Consider the following 22,464-nt stretch of genomic DNA (forward strand, 5'->3'; position numbering starts at 1 on the left):
CACTGCCTCACCACCCTCTGAGGGAAAAATTTCTTCCTTATATCCAATCTAAATCTGCCCTCTTTCAGTTTAAATCCATTTCCCCTTGTCCTATCACTACAGGCCCTTGTAAAAAGTCCCTCTCCAGCTTTCCTGTAGGCCCCCTTTAGGTACTGGAAGGCTGCAATAAGATCACCCCGGAGCCTTCTCTTCTCCAGGCTGAACAGCCCCAACTTTCTCAGCCTGTCTTCATAGCAGAGGTGCTCCAGCCCTCGGATCATCTTTGTGGCCCTCCTCTGGACTCGCTCCAGCAGCTCCATGTCCTTCTTGGGTTGAGGACTCCAGAGCTGAGTCAATACTGATTTATATTTCAATACTGATTTGAAAAGAACAAAGAGCTTGATGTCATGATAACTGAACAAAACAGTTTGCTGGTTTTCGTTGCCTTGCACAGATTCTGCACTGGACTCTCAAGGATGTGGTTACATTAGAGCCATTTTAAACTCTTCCCAAATACCTGTGTGCAGCCACTATGACTTCTGGCAAAAGAAATAGCAATATGATGCAAATAAGCCCTGGATAAGTGATTTCTGGATTGTAATGCAAAAGTATTTCTAAGATCTCTACAAATATACAGAATAATAGGGGATATATATTCCCACCTCTGCCGAGCATTTCAGAATGTCCTGGATACCTATTAAGGAAGCTGTTCTTAAAGCAATTGTTCTTAATATGTTTTCATCTTGTGGACATAAGCAGTGGACATAAACTCTATTTGTAGTATTTATAAAGGGCTCAGTGCTCCAAGGCTTGAATTCTACATATGATTTGGGATCTGAAAGGAAAGATTATTTTTTTTTTTAAAGTTGCTACAGACATGACATAAGCAAGAAAGGCTTGTATGTGTTTAAAAACAAATATTTTTGATAGTTTCCTTTTGGAAAAGATATGAAGAATTAACAAACATGTTCCATCAACCAGTTTCTTCTGAAAATGATAAGCAGTGCATAAGTAAACTGTGCATGTATAGGGAGTTCATAGCCCAGTTTCACTACTGGAGCCATAGCTCATGCTGATCACAGCACATGCTGCTACTTCCCACACTTCAGCCTTCTACTGCACACATGGACATGGTGGACATCTGACTCTATGGACTTTATTGGATTAATCATTACTCACATATAATTATTAGTGAGAGGAGGACTGGGTTTTGAAAGTAGTTGGAATCTGTTGAGTCAGAGTCTAAACTGAAAAGAGCAAGTAGTTAAAAGTGAAAACTGCTTCATCCCCTGAACATAATTCACTATCTCCAGCCACAAAATGCAAGCTTTATTCTCTCCACAATTCTAATCTCTCTCTACAAGTTTGTCTTATTTGCTCTATTTGTGTGTCATGCTTCACATATATCACCTTTTTCCTATTATCCTTTTGCTGAACTCAGAATGACTTGCAACTGCTCTTCCTCTTTTTTTTGGGGGGGTAACGCTGTGCAAGGGGTAATATCTATGAAAAGGATTTAAATTTCTGCGTTTTTCTGGAGGCAGACAGGAAAAGATCAAGGTAGTTCTTAGAGATTTTTCAACTTTACAGCCATGATATATGCCACACACAATATATTGTCAAAATAGCCTTCAGCAAATGAAAGTGTGGCTGTCATTCTTTGTGGCTGCTAAATAGTTTTTAAGTTTCCTCATCTTGTGATAAGAAAGTAATTCTGCTTTTTCCTGTCACATGGAGTGTGGGATTCTAAAGTTAGGTACATGGCAATGTTTGCTCCGAAATGTCCTTATTATGCATCTTAATATTATAACTAGTGACTAGATGGAATTCTGACGGCCGAGTTAAAATAGTGCTTTTAAGAAGTAATTACTGTTTTTTCTCTTCAAGCAACAGGTCATCTGTCTTTTACTACATTTTGAAAAGGTCCTCAGCTCATGCCTGATCCCCTTCCTCACTTTCCTCCCCTCCTGATAGGAACTCCTTCCTCACTTTCCTCCCCTCCTGATAGGAACTTGTGTCAAATGCGTTGATTGTATCACCTCTTCCTCATCTCCAGCCTAAATTTACTCCTGGCCAGTTTACAGCTATTAATTCTTGTGACAACGTTGTCATTCAGCTCTTCTGTTACTGTTCCATGGTTCCTGTAACCTGCTGGAGGCTGTGTAGATAACCATCGATCCTGCTTGGTCCATCAGTCCTATGAAGCCCTCCTGAATCTCCCTTTGGTACGAAGACAGAGACGTTACAGCTCTTTTTAGAACGGGTGGATGCTTGTGCTTAAAGGAAAATCAGCAGTCCTGCAGCAACTGCCAGCCACCCCCGAGGAGTCCTGGAGAGTGAAGCTGGGTCAAAGTGGGTAAGCTTTCAGGAAATGTAATCGGGTTAGTCAGCTGTACCAAGGCAGACTCCCTGGAGCTGATCCCTCCTTCACCATCCAAATTTCGTGGGATGTACATCTTGGATCCCTGACCCCAGCTCCCCACGGTCCTGAGCACTCACAATAACGTAACGTTCATAAACTGAGCTCCTCCTGTTGTAATACGCTTGGGATTTACACTTCCATTGTGAGGCTTTTCTGTAATGTGTACTGTTCTGCTTGCCGGAAACATCTTTCTGATGTCCAGGCGAGGTAGAGTTGTGTTCAGCAAGTCCCCACGTCTTCTCGGGAAGAACCTTCATCCGCTACCGCCTCGCTTCCCTTCACCTGTGCCCTGTCGGAGCCGCTGTACCTCGAGCATCAGCCACGCTCCGTGTTTTACCGGGTCCAGCACGCAAGCGGTTCCCGGGAGCCAGACGCGCAGCGTTCCCTGCAAGCCAGCGAGCTACCATCACACTGCCCAGCGCCCGGCCCCAACTCCCGCCGCCCGGGCTGGCACGCCCCGCGGGCGCAGGGCCCTGCCCAGGGGAGGCTCCCGACGGGGCGCGGCCGGCCGCCTGCCGCAGGCCGAGCATGCTCAGTGGCGGCGGCCGCGGCCGCTGGCGTTGGCCCGGGCTGTGCCGCCCGCCCGCCCGCTGCCGGACGGGGCGGCGTCGCCCCGCACGGGCCATTGCGGGCGCGGCGCTCCTTCCCCATGGGCAGCCGGGCGGCGGACGGCGCGGGCAGCGAGCGGGCCCCAGGTGGGAGGCGGGGAGCGCCCCGCGTTTCTCGGCCGGCGATCGGCGGCACGACCGGGACTAGGGAGCAGCTGCCGCGCCGCAGGCTCTGCCCGCAGCGGCCAGACCGGTGCCGAAGGGCCGCTCCGCCGCGCCAGAGCCCGCGCTGGGAAAGGGAGCGGGGTGGGGGCGAGGTCGGGTCCCGCAGCGCCGCGTCCCGGGCTGTCCCCGGGCGGTGCGCGCTCCCGCCCCCGGTGTGCGCCGGGAGCGCGGCGGGGCGGCCCCTGCGACGGCCCGTGGGCTCTTGGGGCGGGCTGAGGGGCGGTGGCGGGCGGGCACCGCTCCGGGAAGGTGCTGCCGTTATCGGCGAAGTCCGCTCACCTGCCCGGGGGAGAGTAGTGCGCCTTGAGGTGATTCCCCAGAGCCGGGGAGGGAGAAATTTTGTGCCGATTTTAATTTTCAAACCTGATTTGAAAATTGTAATTCCCTCTATCAGTTTATAATACTTTTTTTTTCCCCCTTTTTCTTTTGTATTTTAAGAACATGGCGTGCCAGAAGCACTTGGTGAGGAGTCGAGAAGGCTTACCAGAGAGCAGCTCTTTACAGTGGCTGCGACAGCTTCTATAAACTTCAGTTCAATGCTATGCTTCTCAATCCTGGGACCCTTTTTCCCCTCAGAGGTAAAGAATTTGGCCAGCTGCTCTTTAGGCAGTTTTTCACATGTCGAAACTTTTTAAAAGGATCTTGAGCACCTGGGACCTTTATGGCTGTCTGTAAGCTCTGAGATAGGCTTTTCAGTTGCGGGAATTCATAGTGGTAGCCTGATGCTGGGTAAAATAGATTAGAGTGTATGTTACAATGACCAGGATCCTCTCCATGGACTATTTTCATCTTCCCTGTGGCTGCAGAGGAGACAGCAAGCAAACAATAAGAGAGAGAAGTTGAAATGGATACTCCGAGAAGTGGAATAGTTTTTTGCCCAGTGTTCCGTAGCAGTTTGGTAGTAGAGCTGAGATTTCTATTTCAGTGCCTTAGCCACTCACTGAATTCTTATTTATAGCTATCTCTCTGTGAACTCATGCTGGGCCATCATTCACTGTGTTAAACTTCCTGACCTAGCAACCGGTGGGAAAAAAAATAATGGCCACTTATGTTGAGTGAATGTAATGCTTAAATACAAGATGAAAAAACAAAAGGTCGAGGTGCCTTTGTAGCAGAATTTAATTTCTTTCATGACCAAGTTGTTCCCAAGTATTAACAAAGAAACATAAAGATTATTTTTGCTGTCAATGTCCCAGTGTACTGCTTGTACTGGAGGAAATGTATTTTTTCAGTTGAGTAAGTCAAAAATTTGCCTGGTGCTTGTTATGGGGAGGTGTGATACAGTAAAGATAACAGATGTCTCTGTTCACTGCCCTCTTACCACGAGGGATCAAAGCTTTGTGCTCTGTTGCCCACCATCTGAAGCCACTTGTATGAAGGCTGGTCACCTGTTCAGTCGTTCAGCAAACAGCGCAGTGATTCTGTTCATTGGGGAATGACTGTTGCTTTTTCCTTGATTACATGTAGCTTAAGTGCAACATGTCTTTAAAGTGCTGTGTTGTCACTTATGAGTTCCTGCTGCCTTTGAGAAAGGAATTTGCTTTCTAACTGTGCTAAGAGAGAATTTAAAAAAAAAATAAACTAAATGTACAAGGCATGAATGTCATTCACCTCAAGAATTTGCCTCCATCTTTACATAGTTGTGATCTTTTTTGCAGGCAGAAAAAAAGGGTGCCAGTAACACTGTTGTTGGCCTGATTTTTGGATGTTTTGCTTTGGTCAATTTCTTGGCTGCTTTAATCTTGGGAAATTATGTAAGTACAATTGAAGCTGTAACTTATTTCTGTGATATCACAGGTTGGTACATGAAGGCAGTTCTCTAAGGCTGAGAAGAGAGATGTCTCTTCAGTAGCACACCTGCAGGCTTGTGTCTGCAGTAACTGGAGCCTGCTCAGTCAGTCTGAATCTAATCTGTCTTGTCACTACAATTTAAAAATTACTCTTTGGCAGTTATTGAGGATAGTATAGGGTGGTGGACATGTAGCTGTTTTGTTTCTCTGGTTAACTGTTCTGTTTGCTTTGGAATAATCTGCTTATCAATTCTCCTTTCTATTACTTCCTTTCCCCCACCCTCCATTTTATTTACTGCACTTATATGTTCTGTTTGCCTTTGGCAATGTTCTTAAGGTGTTTTTGTTTTGTTTTTCTTTAGTTAGCTGCACCCCTTCTTCTTTTCTGGTATGTTGTCTTTTTCTTAATGTTCTCTCCTTTTATGACTCTCTGCTGCTTAGCTCTGTTTCCCCTTCCACTTCATTATACAGCAATACAAGATAAATGTCTCCAGTTCATGCAACTTCAGTTTTCCCACAAGTTGAGGACTTTTTTCATGCTGGAGAAATTACAAATAAGTTCTAAACCAGTTTGTTTATATGATGGAGCACCACTGCCTGTGCGTTTTTGGCTAGGGCTGCTCAGGATCGTACCCTAAAGTTGAGGCTGCTGCAGTTTCACGGTCTTCTCTTTCTTTGACTGAACAGTCTCTTTGCTGACCCCATGGTGAATGGTTTTCTCTGTTCTCTGGTGGTGAGGTGGCTCATCAAGGTGTCACACAAGTGCCATTGGTAAGTCCAGTCTCAGTGCCCGTGATGGCATTCAACTATGGCACAGCCTTCACCAAGTACTTTGCAGGGGAGAGAGAGAGTGAGTGCACCATCCTCACTGCAGACAGGTGACACGAGCACTAATAGAGGTGGGTGGTCCAGCAATCAGAAGTCCTGAGGGTTTCAGTGAAATTTGGCAAAATACAGGCTTTATTAATATGGCCGAAACATAGGGACTTTGTCCAGGCCTGAACAAGAAAAGAGTCTGAAATACCTGCTTTCCTTAGGGGAAGTTACAGCATGGAATTTGAAGCTCAGTTGTTCTTTGTTACAGGATTGAGTTAGCTTTACGGGATGCCTCTTGTTGTCCTTCACCCTCGTGATGGAGTCTGAAATGAGGGAAGGTGGGGTCCTTTACCTAGTAATGAATGGGGAAGCCTGAAGCTAACGTGCTTCCTACGTCAAAGCTTTGTGCTGTTAAAGGTTGCGGTAAATTTGCTTTAAAATCAGCTTCCATTGACTCTTCTGAGCTATATACATGGCAGATATTGCTGACTTGGCATCACCGACAATGCTGGAGGGGAAATCGTAGAATCATACAATGGTTTGGGTTGGAAGGGACCTCAAAGATCATCTAATTTCAACCCCCCTGCCATGGGCAGGGAAACCCTCCACTACACCAGGTTGCCCAAAGCCTCATCCAGCCTGGCCTTGAACACTGCCAGGGATGGGGCATCCACAACTTCTCTGGGCAACCTGTTCCAGTGCCTCGCCGCCCTCTGAGTGAAAAATTTCTTCCTTATATCCAATCTAAATCTGCCCTCTTTCAGTTTAAATCCATTGCCCCTTGTCCTATCACTACACACCCTTGTAAAAAGTCCCTCTCCAGCTTTCCTGTAGGCCCCCTTTAGGTATTGGAAGGCTGCAATAAGATCACCCCGGAGCCTTCTCTTCTCCAGGCTGAACAGTCCCAACTGTCTCAGCCTGTCTTCATAGCAGAGGTGCTCCAGCCCTCGGATCATCTTTGTGGCCCTCCTTTGGACCCGTTCCAGCAGCTCCATGTCCTTCTTGTGTTGGGGACTCCAGAGCTGAAATGTATCACTTTCTGTTTGTTTATAGTGAGGAATCCTGCTGTAACCTGCCGCTCTGTGGAAGCTGCAGCATGCTGCTGTGAAATGGTTAATGGCACCGTTGTCTTACCGTTCTGAAAACTGGGTTAAGTCACTTAACCGTTTAGAATATTTTTAGGTTCAGTATTGCATGAAGGCAGGCACACTGGCAGGAGAAGTGTCTCCAGATCTGCTATAAAGTGCCTGTGTTTTGTTTTCTTAACAGTAACTTACTTTGAGAGATTTTTGATCTAAGCTTGAAGTAATAACATGTAAACCTGGTATTTAATTTGCAGCTTACGCACATTGGAGCAAAATTCATGTTTGTGGCAGGGCTGTTTGTTTCAGGATGTGTGACCATCCTGTTTGGGTGAGTAATTTTTGTTTGTTGGTTTTGTTGCATATGTCTTCTAATCATTTTCATCCATTTGAACAGATGGACATTAAACAAAACCGGAAACTCTTGGGCGTCTTTTGGGTGTTGGTTAGGTCACCTAACTTCTTGCATCTTCACTTTTTATCTATCCCTTGTAAAGCAGAATGAACGCTTCTCCCTTTTAGTAGGTTTCAAAGCCTGGTTAGTACTTTGAAAGTGAAGGAGGAAGGTTCTACATATTTAAATAACTACCATAATTGATGAACAGCAAGAAGTCTGTCAAAGTGCAGCAATGAGGGAACTATTTATGAATAATGTTTTAATTATTCTTTTCTTTAAAACATTGAGTGCAAATGAGAAGCTTTGCCTGGCAGTGGGAGAGGCTAAGCCACTCATTTTAGCAAAATAAAAGTTTTATTAACAATGAAGGAAGCTCTTACCAGGTAGTTGTAACTCATTGCGTCAGGCTCCTTGCGCAGTTGCTTGGAAAAGCTATGAAATACAGCAGAAGATGACCTTGGAGTTTTTCACAGGGTACGTTTTTCATGCTCTTTTCACCACCAAAGAAAGGGTAAAAGGAGAAAGCTGCCAGAAATAGTTTGGTGGAGTTTGAATGGCTTCACCGACGTGATTCAAAAAGTTGTGGCAAAAGAAAGCATTGAGTATCTTGTAACTATGTCATTTAATGAGTAAGAAGTGATGCTCCAGGGCCTTTAGTAGATGACTTGTTGCATCCTGAGAGATCTCCGTTTACTGGTTTGTTTTTTTTTTTTCAGAATGCTGGACAGGGTGCCAAGTGGACCAATGTTTATCAGTTTGTGCTTTTTAGTAAGAGCAACGGATGCAGTAGGTTTTGCAGCAGCAATGACAGCATCATTTTCAATCCTTGCAAAGGCATTTCCCAATAATATAGCTACTGTCCTGGTAAGTGCAAAAAACATCATTAGAGCTGAGTACCCACAGGATGGTAAATTGCCAGTAGGCAGCCTAAAACCAGGAGGAGAAAATCTGCTGTCTTATGTGCAGGCATATTTGAAATTGTCACATAATGTTTGTTTGTAGTCTAGAATCACAATCCTAGAACAAGTTTAGACCTTAGCATAACTTCAGTGAGATGTAAATTAAGTGGTATGTATTAGTTGCTTATGTTTTGAGGACAGCTGAGCATTGATGGCAGTAGCTACCTCTTAAGTTGAAATCAGATCATTAAAATACTAATGCAGCTTTTAGTGACGACTCCTACATGGATGGTAAGAATCCATGTGGATTGATTCAAGAAACTTGATTAATTCATTCCAATAGTGTTGATTTAAATTACTGAAAGATGCAAAACTGAAAATAATTTTGGTTTAATTTTTCTAATACATTGATAAAAGTGGGATATGAGACGAGGAGAGCTAGAACTTCTTGAAATCTGGAGGGCACTATTTCTGGTCATCAGTGATTCATTTCAACTAGAGATATTACCCATATTTAGTTGAGTTTTATGGTGTTAGGAAAAACAAGTTTTTTATCTTTTGTAGCATTTGTAAAATGCTGCTTTTTCTTTCTCTTATTCAATAAATTCTGGTTTCAATTCAAATATAGACTCACAGAAATAACTGTTAAATTTTAATGGGCGAACAAATGTTAAGAACATCCTTCAGAACATTTAATAAAATTGGAAAAGTTGATGCTTTTATTGATATTGTTGTTAAGCTGTATAGTTACTTCTATAAATAAATGTCTATAAAAATATGACCTCCTAACTATCAGAAAGCTACTAGATTTTATCAGCAGTGAAGAGCTAGGAATTTCTTTGGAAAGCAGCTTATATATTGTAATCATGTTCAGGATTTACTCAGTCAGTAAGGTTAAGTTTTCTTGTTTTCAAATTTTAAAATATAATTTAAATAGGTAAATAAAGTAACCTTGACTTAAAGAGACTTAGTTATCTGTCTTATAATCGAACTTAAAAATGCATGAAACTTCTGTGGTGGCAACACAATAAACATGATAGGTAGCTGAAAATGGTATGTGGTGATGAAGGTCCACTGAAGACCACAGTCAGAAACCCTACACAGCAGTGGCTTGGTAGCTACCTTAGTTTAAACTCAAGAAAGGGTGCTGACAGAAGGCAGATCACTTTTAAATACTGGTCTGTTTGCGGTATTATGTACTCTAATATCTTGTTCTGCATGAGAAAAAAAGCTTTTCAAATTCACTCATGTAGACTTACTGTCCTAAAGTACCACCGGGGACATCATGGAGATTTCTCCTTACTGTGAGCTCTGCTTGTGGGGGTGGCAGAGGCAGGAGGAGGAACTGATTAGTTGAAGCAAGGTGCATCCTATGGTAAAATCATAAAGCCTGTAGGAATGGATGAGGGATTTTTAGCCTTGCTTTCTGTTGCCCTTCTTGATAGTGCTAGATACTGAAAAGCACTTTTCCTCTCTTTATCCTTTTGTTACCAGTTTTCAACCCACCTTTTACCTATTGGGTACCCTAGAGAATGTGTGGGGAAATTACTAAGTGTCGGCATGTCAGAGTTGTAGATGTGGGAAGTTCAGCATCTGTCAACAAGATCCCTCTGTTGGAGGAGGTACGAACTTCAGAACATAAGCAGTATCACTTTTCTTACAATATCAGGTTTACCTTATTCTCCCCTGATCTGTAATAATGCAATGCCTCAGCTCCGCCCCCCGCTCCCCAATAATTCATTAACTTAGAAGGGCTAAACGAGGTACAGTCTGACTTGAACTGAAGTCTCACCAATCATAAATATTTTTTATGGTTGGTGAGCAACATAAGTAAAAGCATTATTTGGATGCAGTTATGTTAAGTCATGGGCATTCCATGCGTTGAAGTTTACCAAAATGTCTCAAATCGATCTAGAACTATTTTGAGGCCTTGTGAGTCATATGCTGTTCTTAGTTATTTTCTTTCCTAGGAAAGGAAAAGGCTGGGACCTTAGGCTGACCTAGGGCAAAGAACTTGGCTGTTGCTGACCGTGCCTGATCTCAGGCCATTTGGCTTAAATCAGTAGAATTAAAGATGAGGATGAATCTCTATGTTGTCTTTCTGGATCCCAGAAATTAGCAAAACTTTAACTGTAAGCAATTATTATCACCAGCTGTTACTTATTAAAAGGGGGTGGTCTAAGCACTGATTAGTCAAGTGTTGAGGCAGATGTTGACAGTGGTGACTGTGGTGTTGTAACACAAGATTTAAGTGTAACTGTGTTATTGTCCTTTTGAAAATTAGTCTCTTATAAAAATGCCCGATTATTAAATTACAGACAAAATAACCTGAGTGATCCCCATCGCAATTACACTGTTATTTCCTGCCCCTAGTCAGTGGATCCAAACAGCTGGAGAGAAAGGTTTAACTTGGCACATGTACCTCATCTCGAGACAATGACCCATCCAGTAGGCTTGTTTGTGTCCTCCCCCTCGGGCTAGAGTGTAAGTGAAGGTGGGAGAGATGATCGCTTCAGCCCCAGTGATCCTACACGTGCTTCCCATCAGTAGAGCATTTGTCTTGCCTCAGGACTGGGATGTGTTAGGTGACAGCAAAGTGGCTGACACTGCAGTACAGGTGGTTCCCCCATAGTGAAGCAAAAGAAGCGATTGCTGTCACGAGGACAGCTGTGAAATTCCTTTTGCTATCCCATTTTGCGAGGGTCTCTGCTAGCTGTTATCCCCTTAGTGATGCTGTGCTGCCTTCTTTTCACTAGCCTGACTATGTTGTGCTGCTCCTCAGGGAAGTGGATTGCATTTATTGTTACACTAGAGTTTCTCAGCATTCCTTTTTTTGCTTGCTTTCTTTTTCATCCTTTAGGGCAGCCTTGAGATTTTCACAGGACTCGGACTGGTGCTGGGCCCGCCTTTAGGTGGCTTTTTGTATCAATCGTTTGGTTACGAGGTCCCTTTCATTACACTGGGATGCATAGTGCTGGTCTTGGTGCCTGTGAATATGTACATTTTACCAAAATATGGTAAGCACCCTTCTTCTTGTCTCTTTCACTCACCTTAATTTCTTGTGCATATAACTCTTTTAGGAAAAACACCAGTTTCTGAGGTCTGGTACAACTTAGAGGGCAGAGCTCCAGCTGAATTAACTTGTGGTCTTGATCAGGCCCGTGTTTTAACGTGAACTAAAATTAATGCGTGCAGATGGCCTGGAATGAATCCAATGCCTCATGCCCATCTCTGGAAACACTAAGAACTCTGTGTGGAAGTGAACTGAGACAAATTTTTGCTTTCTTTTGTCTCTTCAGGGCTTGTAAAGAATCAATTGTGTTTTCTTTGTATCAGCTTGTCATTGCAGCTAGTTGAAAAGCTGAAGATAGGTTTTGCCTAAAACAAGAGAACTTGACATGTTTGAGGGGTAACAGGGGAAAAACAATTACAGGGAAAACAGAAAGGGTTTATTTGTACTGAATGATGCAGGATCTGATTAACATAAAAGAACGTTAAAGTTATTAAATGAGGGGTTTAACTGAAGTGCTGGAGGTCATATAAATTTGATAAAATTTTAGATGGTCCTGCTTGGAGAGTGTGTTACCTTAAAGATAAGTTTTCACACAAGATCACAATTGCAACATTGTGGTTCCGTTAGTCTTTTCTAGAATAAAAACTAGTAACTTTAAAATATATTTTTAAAAATATTTTTTCCTCTTAAATATGAAAACCTTGGAGAATAACTGCATATATATTGGCTTTTATAAGAAACTTACAGTGGTTAACCATCTGCTGCTACTGCTGGCTTCCCCCCCCTACCTCCCCACACTTTGAAATTGTATGGAGTCATGATATTACTGGCCAATTTGAAACTACATTAAACAAATGTTGGCTCTGAGCTGGTAGATGCTAATGAATGAACTTTTAGATCTATGTGTAGTTTGACACCACGTTCAACTACTAAAGCACCAACAGCATCGGGAAGGGAGCCTGCCTTAGAAGTGACATCTAGCCATGATATGTGAAGAAGCTTCCTGCCTGGAGTACAAATTGAAAATGTAAGAGACCTGAATCATAGAATGGTTTGGGTTGGAAGGGACCTTAAAGATCCTCTAGTTCCAACCCCCCTGCTATGAGTAGGGACACTTTCCACTAGATCAGGTTGCTCAAAGCCCCATCCAACCTGACCTTGAACGCTTCCAGGGATGGGATATCCACAACTTCTCTGGGCAACCTGTTCCAATGCCTTACTGCCCTCAGAGTGAAGAATTTCTTCCTTAGATCTAATGGAAATCTACCCTCTTTCAGTTTAAATTACTGGTTGCTTAAAAATTCAGATAGATCTCAACTGATAAATATCAGTCTTTTTATTTTACTTTCAAAGGATGTTTCCCTGATTGGATATGAATTTCCCTGATTGGTCCATGCATGTGTGTGTGATTTTTTGAGACATAGCCATGAGATTTTCATTGTATAAGGGCTAGTGGAGTACATGTTTTTGCTCTTTTAGAGTTGGAGATTTGCAATGTTGGAATCCAAATTGTGTACTTTTCTTCTTTTTATTCACCTATCAAATTTGGATTTTTTAATAAAAAAATACTATAGCGCATAGTAGCCTACCATTGACTTTCATTTGTTAGATAACGAGTAATAGGACTAGAAAAAGGGAAATACTGATTTATTTTCTACAGCAAGAGGATCAATCATGAGCTTATGTTGCTGAAAATAATGCAATTTCCCCCGCCTCCCTTTTTTTCTTGAAACAGATTCGATCCCTGGCAAGGACTCCTTTTGGAAGCTCATTCTGCTGCCGAAAGTCTTACTACTCTGTCTTACTATATTTTCTCTAAGTGCATGCCTGGGCTTTTTGGATCCCACAATGTCTCTATTTGTCTTAAAGAAAGTAAGTCCTGTTAACATGTAGGGAAAAACAACTGGTTATAAATGTAGTTTAATTATCCTAAACAAAAATAAGCCTTATCCAACTATACTTCTTTAATTAACTGTTAATAATATGATTCCAATTAACTTTTTTTCCACAGTACTGACAAATCACAGTTTCCATTTACACCATCTGTTGCTGCTGGGTTTTGGTAACTTTGAGAAAGAGGAAATGTAAGGCCTTTAAAAATGTGCTTTTTCCACTTAATTGGCTTTCAACTGCAGAGTTCCTTCTCTGAAGAGGGCATAGCAGCTGGTTTTGTAAACGAAGGGCTTTTTGCTCCTTTCTTAAAGCAAATTCTGTAAAACTGCAACAGTCACTAACAGCATTGTATCTCTTAAGGTGGACACTTGTTTTCGGGTACGTGATGTCACAGCTCTGCCTTCTCTTAAAGCACTGCCAAAATTAAACTGATTGCAACTATGCAGCCTGCTGGCTGACTTCTTCACTCACTCATTAAAAAGGCAAATGCTGTTTTATTTATTAATATAAGTCATATTCATATTAATTTAGTTATTATTTATTTGTTTAATATTTAATATTTATTCATTTGTTTCCTACTTAATTTTGTGTATTTATTTTCCACATGGTGTTTAAGGTAAAGAATTTGAAGTAAACAGTTTAAGATTCTGTTCCTGTGTGAAATTAAGCAGTGCTTTTTGAGTGGTTTATTTCTTAATTGTTTTTTCCAGGGAATAGCATTTCACAGATTGTTGGGCCCCTACTTTTTGTCTGTCTAGTCCAGTACTTAGAGCACTCATCCAGGGTGGAGGAGACTTGGTGCTAACCTCTTCCATCAGTGGAGATGTAAATGTACGTCTTTCACCACCCAAGAGGCATCTGTAATTCAACTGTAGAATATTGCACGTTAGTGCAACGTTTCTTCTCTCTGCTAACAGATGCTTGCTGTGAAAGGACTGTAGCCTTCTTGGCAAGTGTTCTAACCACTAAATTAGAGTTATTATCACGTGCTTGCATATGGCAAGGAAATAGTGAATATTTATTTAGTCCACACCACATGAAACATCTTGGAATACCTTCTAACTGGTAGTTAAACACTCATTTGAGAGACTAGTGTGCTTTTGGTTCATTACACATTTTGTTTCAATAGAGAAATGTGACTATGCATTATGAATATGTAGACCTCAGGGTGTTTGCAAAAAGCCTCTTACTCATTCTCGTAAAAATCCTCCTTTGACTGAAAAACCAGTGCTGTGTTTTATAAGACTACTTACTTTTAAGATGCACTGATTAGCAGTGAATGACCACAGTATTTGTGCTTTCCTAAGTGGAAATAAAACTGAAGATTGGAAAGGTAAAGACTAAATCCATCCAAATTTCAGTGTCTGGAGTGCCTGTTTCAAATGTGCCAGACACTAAGGTTAGAATCCAGTGTGCTGATGTAAAGACATAGCATAGGGTTTCCTCCTGAGATTATTTTGGCTTTATCTGAGTACAGTTGTGTCAGGTGTTTTCACTCCATGCTTAGAAATGGAAGTGGAAGGAAACTGGAGCTCTGCTGATGACTTCAAATACTTGAAAAACTTCTGTATGGTATCAGTAAAATACTTAAAATCATGCATTTCAGTATTTTTACCTAAAATACAATTCTTGGATCGTCCTTTGATGAATGTAGTATGTATGGTTTGATGTTTTGGTGTTTGTTTTTATTTGTCTTCCTTTCCATAGTTCGATCTCCCAGCTGGTTATGTGGGCTTGGTATTCCTTGGTTTGGCACTCTCGTATTCTCTGTCTTCTCCCCTCCTTGGACTCCTAAGTGACAAACTGCCGGTGAGTACTACCCTGCTGTTTGTAAAGCGCTCTGTGCGTTTAGCTGAGACTGGAGGACTTCCCATATTGAAACGATGGATCTACGCCTGGTCCTGTAAAGGGATTTGTCTTTCAGGACCTTGCACATGCACCGGATACCTCCCACTTGAAGACCTTTTTTTTTTGGCAGGGTCCAGGTAATGTCCAGAATAGTAAAGGATGTCAGACGAGTGTCCTGCGGTTGAAATGTGTTAAGCTTTTTTGGTGGACTATGCACAATCTATTTCCAGCCAATATGGAATGGAAAACGGGAAAACATGTCCCAGTTATCCATGCTTTGGACCACATCTAATTTTATCAACTTTTGAGAAGAGGAATAAGAATGTTCTGGTTAGCTGTATTGACTTTATCTCTTAAAAAGCGTAATATCCAAATTAGGTCAGCACACCAATTGACTATGGTTCTCTAGCTCTTAACTGCCCCATGGAAAAGGACTTTGACATTGGTGTATTTAAAACTGCCTGGGTGACAGCCACTGCTGATTGATCAAGGAAACCTACACTTTGCATGCTGTGTGTGAAGGACAGTGCCAGTTTCCTGACACTGTTTTTTTCCCAACACGAACTAATAATGACCTTTGTACATGAGAATTACATGCAATTCTGTATGGTATTCCTTATGCTGAGGAAGAGTAAGACCAGAAATACTTTGCTAACAGAGAAGCACTGTTACTCAGTATCCTGGAGCAATCTCTGTGTTAAGCAGCTGCTGCCAGTGATTGCATTGATGGTGAGGAAAAATTAATTCAGTGTTTCTTGATGGTGTTCAGAACTGAGGGAGAAATTGTGAACTCCTAGTTTGTGTGTAATGATGGTCTCTACAGGAGCAGTACTTCTTCAGAGAGGAAGATTTAGAAGAGGGGTATTAGGAAATACAAAATAGTTTCATTACAAATTCATACTGTGAAATTACATACTTTGTTTTCTTTCACAGTACCTCAGGAAGTGGCTGCTGGTATCCGGAGGCTTGATGACAGCACTGTGCTTTTTCATGTTAGGACCTGCTCCTGTACTGCACATTGAAAGGTACAGAACTGCCTCTTCGTGAACCTGTCCCCTTACGTGATGTTTTTGTGATAGCTATTGTGACCACAGTCGTGTATGTCCACAGGTCTATAACTAGCACCTCTGACCATGAAACAGGGTTTTCTTAACTTCTAACAGAAGATGTTAGAATGTAAAGCAGTGGAAGCATCTGAAAATGGAGATTTTACAGCTTCATAAAATGAATACTGCTTTTTATTTTCCTTCCCTCCCAATTCTGTGACATTTTCAGTGCAGCAAAACCAAGTTCTCTTTCTGTCTTATTTTTCAGTTTTCTTTATTTCATCAGTGTTTCTTAAGTATGGTTTTTATTCAAATGCCTGTGCAGCAGTATTGATTTTTCTCCTCTCTATATATGGCTTACTGAGGAAAATGCCAGATTATAGCTTTGGTTTCAGCTAGCTAAGTAAAAATAATGTCTGTTGCACCTGAACACTGCATTGCCACGTCACTGAAGTTAATTCACAATGAAAAACTCTGCTACATTTGCAAAACAGCTATACAGTCCTTTTGTCCTGGCTTTATATACTCTGTTAAGGATGATGATAATCTTGTTAACATACAGAATTAGTCAACTCCTTCCTCCTAGACTTCTAATTTTTAAAGATCATCATACGTTTGAAACTAGTCAGATCATACGTTTGAGCCGGTGAGAAAAAGAAATGAGTAAAATCTTCAACATTCTTTTCTTTAGCTAAGTCTGTTTGAGTATAATATATTAGGCTACAAAATTTTAGTGACAAATCCTTCACTTTTGCAACAAACCAAGTCTGGAGCTTGGACATATGTATTGCTGAGTTAAGCTCATCTCTCTACCTCTTCTCCATGTGCTCCTCTTAGAATGAACTGCATTTGATAAGGAAATATTTAACTTGAGCACAGAATTTTCAGATTATTTTACGAAGTCTTTTTTTAAGCATAGAACTGTCTTTTCAAGTCTTAGTGTTCTATTAAAGTAGAGTTCTTCTTGTTTTCAAGAAACCTGGTTTTCTGGTCAGTCATGGAAAGCTGATGTAACAGCCTTCAGTCAAATGGGGTCCTTACTTGAAAAGAGTCTTCAGTAGCTAACTTCTTTTAAATGCCTCTTTTTCAGTCAGCTGTGGATGTTTGTGCTAGTGCTGGTTTTGATTGGCTTTTCCCTTGGCATGAGTGCTATCCCACTGTTTCCAGAGATACTGCACTGTGCATAGTAAGTAACTCAGTCCAACACATCTTTCATGATGCTGATGGTAGGAAACTGCAACTAATTTTCAGGGATTAATATGAAGTGAGGTTTTGATGTGGCTTTTTCCCCCTTTTTGAGACAAAGGCAGTGAGTAACACTTAAATGCTTCCACTACTCTTCTGTCTTAGTTTTTCTGACTGAGGACCCCAGTTATGCTCCATGTAAATGTGTACCTCAGTACTGTGAACACACTGATGTCCATCAGACTTTGGGTCTCATAGCGTGGGGCAGCCTGTGGTTTCACATACAGAGGATTTATTTCAGCTTCTGAGGACAATTAATAGCAAGCAGTTTTCACTGAATTTTCAGACTGCATTGGCTTTAACAGCTTCACCTACGTTATACTTGCTCCAAGTACAAGATCTGTGATGTGGCTTGGTGGTAATGACCTAGAAGGATCTTTATTTACTCTTATTAGTATGTTTCTCTTGGAACAAGGTCTTTCTTAAAAGTGACCTGTCACTGTTTTACACTTGCCATGTGAAACACAGGGAATAAGCAATGGTGTGATGCTAGGAATCTCACTTGGAAGACACCAGAGATGAGAAGTAGCGCTGCAATCTTCCAGAGGATTCCAGATTCGGATATGATTCCACTGTACGCTTTTGCTTGTTAATAATTTACGTTGTGTGTAAATTAAAAGGAGGGGAAAAAATTTCATTATAAGGGAAGGTTATAGACTGAGACACAACAGTATGTTGTAGTATTATAACTGGTCTGTCTTTCTGCAGTGAGAATGGATTTGAAGAAGGTCTGAGTCTGCTGGGACTGGTGTCTGGGCTCTTCAATGCTGTGTGGTCCCTTGGGTAGGTATATGGTCACCTTTTTGTAAGCTGTGAGCGTTCAGTTGTTCTACACTATTACCACAGGAAAGCCTGCTGCATGACAACCAGAAGTCTTAAATAAAGTAAACTAAAGCTTTTTGCACAACAAAGGGAATGTACTCTGAACTTGTCTTCCTTGGAATGTATTGCGCTGCATATCAAAAAGCTGCAGTGATTAAGTGGATGTTAGGCTGAGAGAGTTGGGGCTGTTCAGCCTGGAGAAGAGAAGGCTCCAGGGTGATCTTATAGCAGCTTTCCAGTACCTAAAGGGGGCCTACAGGAAAGCTGGAGAGGAACTTTTTACAAGGGTGTGTAGTGATAGGACAAGGGGCAATGGATTTAAACTGAAAGAGGGGAGATTTCAATTAGATATAAGGAAGAAATTTTTTACATTGAGGGTGGTGAGGTACTGGAACAGGTTGCCCAGAGAAGTTGTGGCTGCCCCATCCCTGGCAGTGTTCAAGGCCAGGTTGGATGAGGCTTTGGGTAACCTGGTGTAGTGGAGGATTTCTCTGCCCATGGCAGGGGGGTTGGAACTAGATGATCTTTAAGGTCCCTTCCAACCCTAACCATTCTATGATTCTATGATTCTGTGTTAGCTTGTGCTTCAATATGGTCATTTTTGTTGTCACTGAGTTATTTAATGCTTAATACAGAGAGCAGTTAACACTCATTTTTTACAAAACTAAAGTCCGTCCACATGGAGCAAGCTAGAAAGTATCTGCTCCTGACTAATTCTGTTCTTCCTTTCTCATTTTTCACATTTCCTCCTTTTGTCTGAGATAGCTTAGAGTAGAATCTTCTTTTCTCTTTCAGCCACAGCCATTATCTAAGGTCTGTGTTTGCATAGCTTAGCAGAGCATGTCTGTGTTTATTAGCCAGTGGTTGTCACAAATATGAGTGAAAGGTGCTACTGGCTGCGTGACCCATCAGAGCTGTCATTCAATGGGAGGTGACAGAGTTCCCCTGTTGACTGCCACGTCCAGGACTTTTTTTATCTGTCCTTGTAGTCTTCTGTAGACCTGTAGGTGGGGTTTTGGTAGTACAAATTTGCACCATTTTATCCAAGCTAGCTGGAGTTCTAGCTGTCCTGTTTATTTGACGTAGGGTTCAGTACAGATAAAGGTAGTATAAAGTTACCAAACTCCAGCTTTATGCTGTTACCAAACATGGTTTTGTTATGTGACTTGCTTCCAGGAAATCTCTAGTTTTACACATTTGTCCCTTTCTGTAGCAAAAGACCATATCATGTAAGACCTTTCATAAAGGGACAGCAGCTGCATCATAACCTTTCATACCATTCTTAGACAGGCATGAAAATGCAAGGCAGTTACATACAGCTCAACCTGCCATGACTGCATCTGTCAAAATGTGCCTCCTCACCTGCCTACATCCATCAGTCTTCTATCATGAAGTTTGGAAGGTTTACGTTTTGAAGGATGAGAGTTTCAATTTCTGTTACGGTAGAAGTGATCTGTGTAGATGCCTTCTTAGAACGTGGTCCTCAGTGGGGCCTCTAAGCCATTCCAGATACAGAAAAGAGTGCATTCGGCTTTCTGATGTGGATCCTGTTTCCAGCTGAGGAGGTAACTAGACAGATTATTGGGGCCATGGCAAACAAAGAATTAATACTTATTGTGGGTTATAGGAAAGCTTGGTGTGTGGAAGACAATCTCTTTGTTGACAAAGGAGAAAGAATAAATGGAGGAAGGCCACAAAACGCAACAAAAAAGTTTTCTGAGATGTTACCTTTCTTGTTTGGGATGCCAATACCTCGTTTTTTGGTTTATTGCAGGGCATTTGCAGGTCCCACTCTAGGAGGATTTCTAAATGAAAAGCTGGGTTTTGAATGGGCTGCAGCTATCCAAGGAGGATGGACGCTGTTAAGTGTAAGTAATTTGATATTTTTTGCTTTTTATATCTGTTGCAATTATGAATGTTGCATACGATTATTATTATTAAAATCATAACTGACTGTTTCCTCAAAGGGTCTTGCAACTGGAATATTCTATATCACTGAGGCAACAAGGAGAAGGTATGCTGAGATATCTATTCTGTATTTTACCTGCAGCCATATAAAGCAAACCTTTGAAAGCTGTGCTTCCACTTTTTCCTCACTACTTGATAATAAATGACAAGATGAGCAGTAAAAATATTGCTTAAAGATTTTGTATACTTTCCTGAATCCCTACTGACCTAAACAGAGACCTAAACCAGGCAATGCCTGTTCTATGCAAGCAACTGGACTGCAGCATTAACAAGGAAACTCTACCAATGGTTCCTCCGGCAGGGTGTCTGTGACCTGGAATTGACTGGATGGTCACATCCAGATAGTAGTGGTCAACAAATTGATGTCTAGATGGAGATCAGTGATGAGTGGTGTCCCTCAGGGGTCTGTACTGGGACCAGTACTGTTTAATACCTTTACTAATGGCATAGACAGTGGGATCAAGTGTACCCTCAGCAAATTTGCAAGTGACACCAGGCTGACTGGTGTGGTTGACATGCCTGAGGGATGGGATGCCATTCAGAGGGACTGAGACAAGCTTGAGAAGTGGGCCCATGTGAACCTCATCAAGTCCTGCACCTGGGTCGGTGTAACCCTGGTGTCAATATAGGCTGGGGGATGAAGAGGTTGAGAGCAGCCCTGCAGAGAAGGAATTGGGGGTACTGGTGGATGAAAAGCTGAACATGAGCCAGCAATATGTGCTTGCAGCCCAGAAAGCCAACCGTATCTTGGGCTGCATCAAAAGAGGCGTCGCCGGCCGGTCCAGGGAGGTGATTCTGCCCCTCTACTCTGCTCTCAGGAGACCCCACCTGTGTTCAGCTCTGGGGCCCCCAACATAAGAAGGACATGGAGCTATTGGAGCAGGTCCAGAGGACAACCATGAAAATGATCTGAGGGCTGGAGCACTTATTTCGTCATAGGAGAGTTGGGGCTGTTATCCTGGAGAAAGCTCTAGGGAGACCTTATTGCAGCCTATCAGTACTTAAAGGAGACTTTTAAGAAAGATGAGGACAAACTTTTTAGCAGAGCTTGTTGCAGTAGGACAAGGGGTAATGATTTTAAACTAAAAGAGAATAGATTCAGACTAGGTATGAGGAAGGAATTTTTTATGATGAAGATGGTGAAACACTGGAACAGGTTGCCCAGAGAGATAGTAGATGCCCCATCACTGGAAAAATTCAAGGTCAGGTTGGGTGGGGCTCTGAGCAACCTGATACACCTGAAGATGTCCCTGCCTATTGCAGGGGATTTGGACTAGATGACCTTTAAAGGTCCCTTCCAAACTAAACCATTCTGTGAAGTGATAGATGTGAAAGCAATAGTGCGTGGTTCTGTGCAATAGTGTGGAACCAAACCCAGTGATCCATGTAATGTGTGGCTTTTTTGCTATACTATTTGGTATTGCATTGAAGTATCTAGAGAATGTTAAACCTGTTTCTTCCCTCCTGTTCTTTTCCTTGTGCAAACAGTTCCAGTTCCAGCCTGCCAAATCCTCCTGGTAGTAATGAAGAAAGAACTCATCTGATGGGCAGTGAAACATAGCCAGACATACTTTCAATTCTCCGTTTACTATTGTGGTTTAACCTGGTGTTGAGATGAGTGGACGTAACAGTGTTTTGTTATTCTGGAGCTGGGATACATGATCCCTTAGTCAACAACCAGTTGTCGTTCAGTTGTAGCTGCATTACTGTTTTGAAACACTAAACACTGACTGCCTTTGTTTTGGAAGTTCTCTTATGGATTGGCTGAAGTGATGAGTAACCCTCAGATGTCAGCCTGTTTAATTGCACTTCATGTACAGTGCACCACTGTATGTGAAGAGGTGTGTTTTCAAATGGCTGGTTTCTACACTTGAGCCTGCTGTGCATTGTTCTTGGGTAAAGCTACTATTTTGCTACCATAATTTTCTGTATTTTTTTAAAGAAAGTTCACTGTCTTGTAATACTTTAACTGATAACAGCAAAGGTTGAAACAGAATTTGAAATGACAAAGCATTAAGCACAATACTGTTTTCAATAAAGGAACTTTTTTTCCGAAGTTTTCTGAATTTCTTAGATAACAAGAGTCTAAGAGACTTTGTGTCTGCCAACACTTGTATCATCTCGAAATTGCCTGAAAATGGGAGGCAAAGGTAATGAAGAGAAGAGTTAGCATCTCCACACAGAACTAACTGATCTTCAGTCCCGGAGGAGGCTTGGCATCATGTGTGTATGTATAGATGCACAAACTCATTATGTATGTTTGTATTATATATGAAGACTCAGCTCAGTGCATGTGGGATCTGTTTTCCTAGTAAATGCCAGCTGGAGTATTTGTACTAATTGCCTCTGCAACAGTAAATCTATCAAAAGTCTAGGGCTAGTATTTTCCACCAATGCGGGGGGGGGGAAATCTCCTCACCTCATCCAGATACTTGGCAAAACAAGGCAAGAGGACCTGACACAAGGACATT

The 22,464-nt window shown here is 41.9% G+C and overlaps 1 protein-coding gene across 2 annotated transcripts; it reads left to right on the forward strand.

Annotated features, from left to right (window-relative positions):
- Positions 1 to 3,050: 3,050 nt before the first annotated feature.
- Positions 3,051 to 21,633, forward strand: SLC18B1 (solute carrier family 18 member B1). Of its 2 annotated transcripts, none has more exons than XM_086632071.1 (14): positions 3,051 to 3,096; positions 3,613 to 3,752; positions 4,833 to 4,928; positions 7,120 to 7,193; positions 7,976 to 8,123; positions 11,019 to 11,175; positions 12,907 to 13,043; positions 14,772 to 14,873; positions 15,846 to 15,937; positions 17,049 to 17,144; positions 17,912 to 17,986; positions 19,800 to 19,893; positions 19,993 to 20,039; positions 21,482 to 21,633. In XM_086632071.1, the coding sequence occupies exons 1-14, from the start codon at positions 3,051 to 3,053 to the stop codon at positions 21,552 to 21,554; spliced, it is 1,377 nt and encodes a 458-aa protein (XP_086488197.1). In that variant the 3' UTR covers positions 21,555 to 21,633. The 2 variants fall into 2 exon arrangements, with proteins under 2 accessions (XP_086488197.1, XP_086488198.1); XM_086632072.1 differs by having other exon boundaries at positions 21,488 to 21,633.
- The last annotated feature ends 831 nt before the right edge of the window (positions 21,634 to 22,464 follow it).

This window comes from Tauraco erythrolophus, chromosome 2 (genome assembly GCF_009769465.1).
Source record: "Tauraco erythrolophus isolate bTauEry1 chromosome 2, bTauEry1.pri, whole genome shotgun sequence".
In the NCBI taxonomy this organism is placed as follows: domain Eukaryota; kingdom Metazoa; phylum Chordata; class Aves; order Musophagiformes; family Musophagidae; genus Tauraco; species Tauraco erythrolophus.

Coding starts and splice junctions, on each gene's coding strand:
- SLC18B1 (XM_086632071.1), top strand. CDS start 3,051: ATGGGCAGCCGGGCGGCGGACGGCGCGGGCAGCGAGCGGGCCCCAG. Junction 3,097..3,612: donor GGGCAGCGAGCGGGCCCCAG/GTGGGAGGCGGG, acceptor TTGTATTTTAAG/AACATGGCGTGCCAGAAGCA. Junction 3,753..4,832: donor GACCCTTTTTCCCCTCAGAG/GTAAAGAATTTG, acceptor TCTTTTTTGCAG/GCAGAAAAAAAGGGTGCCAG.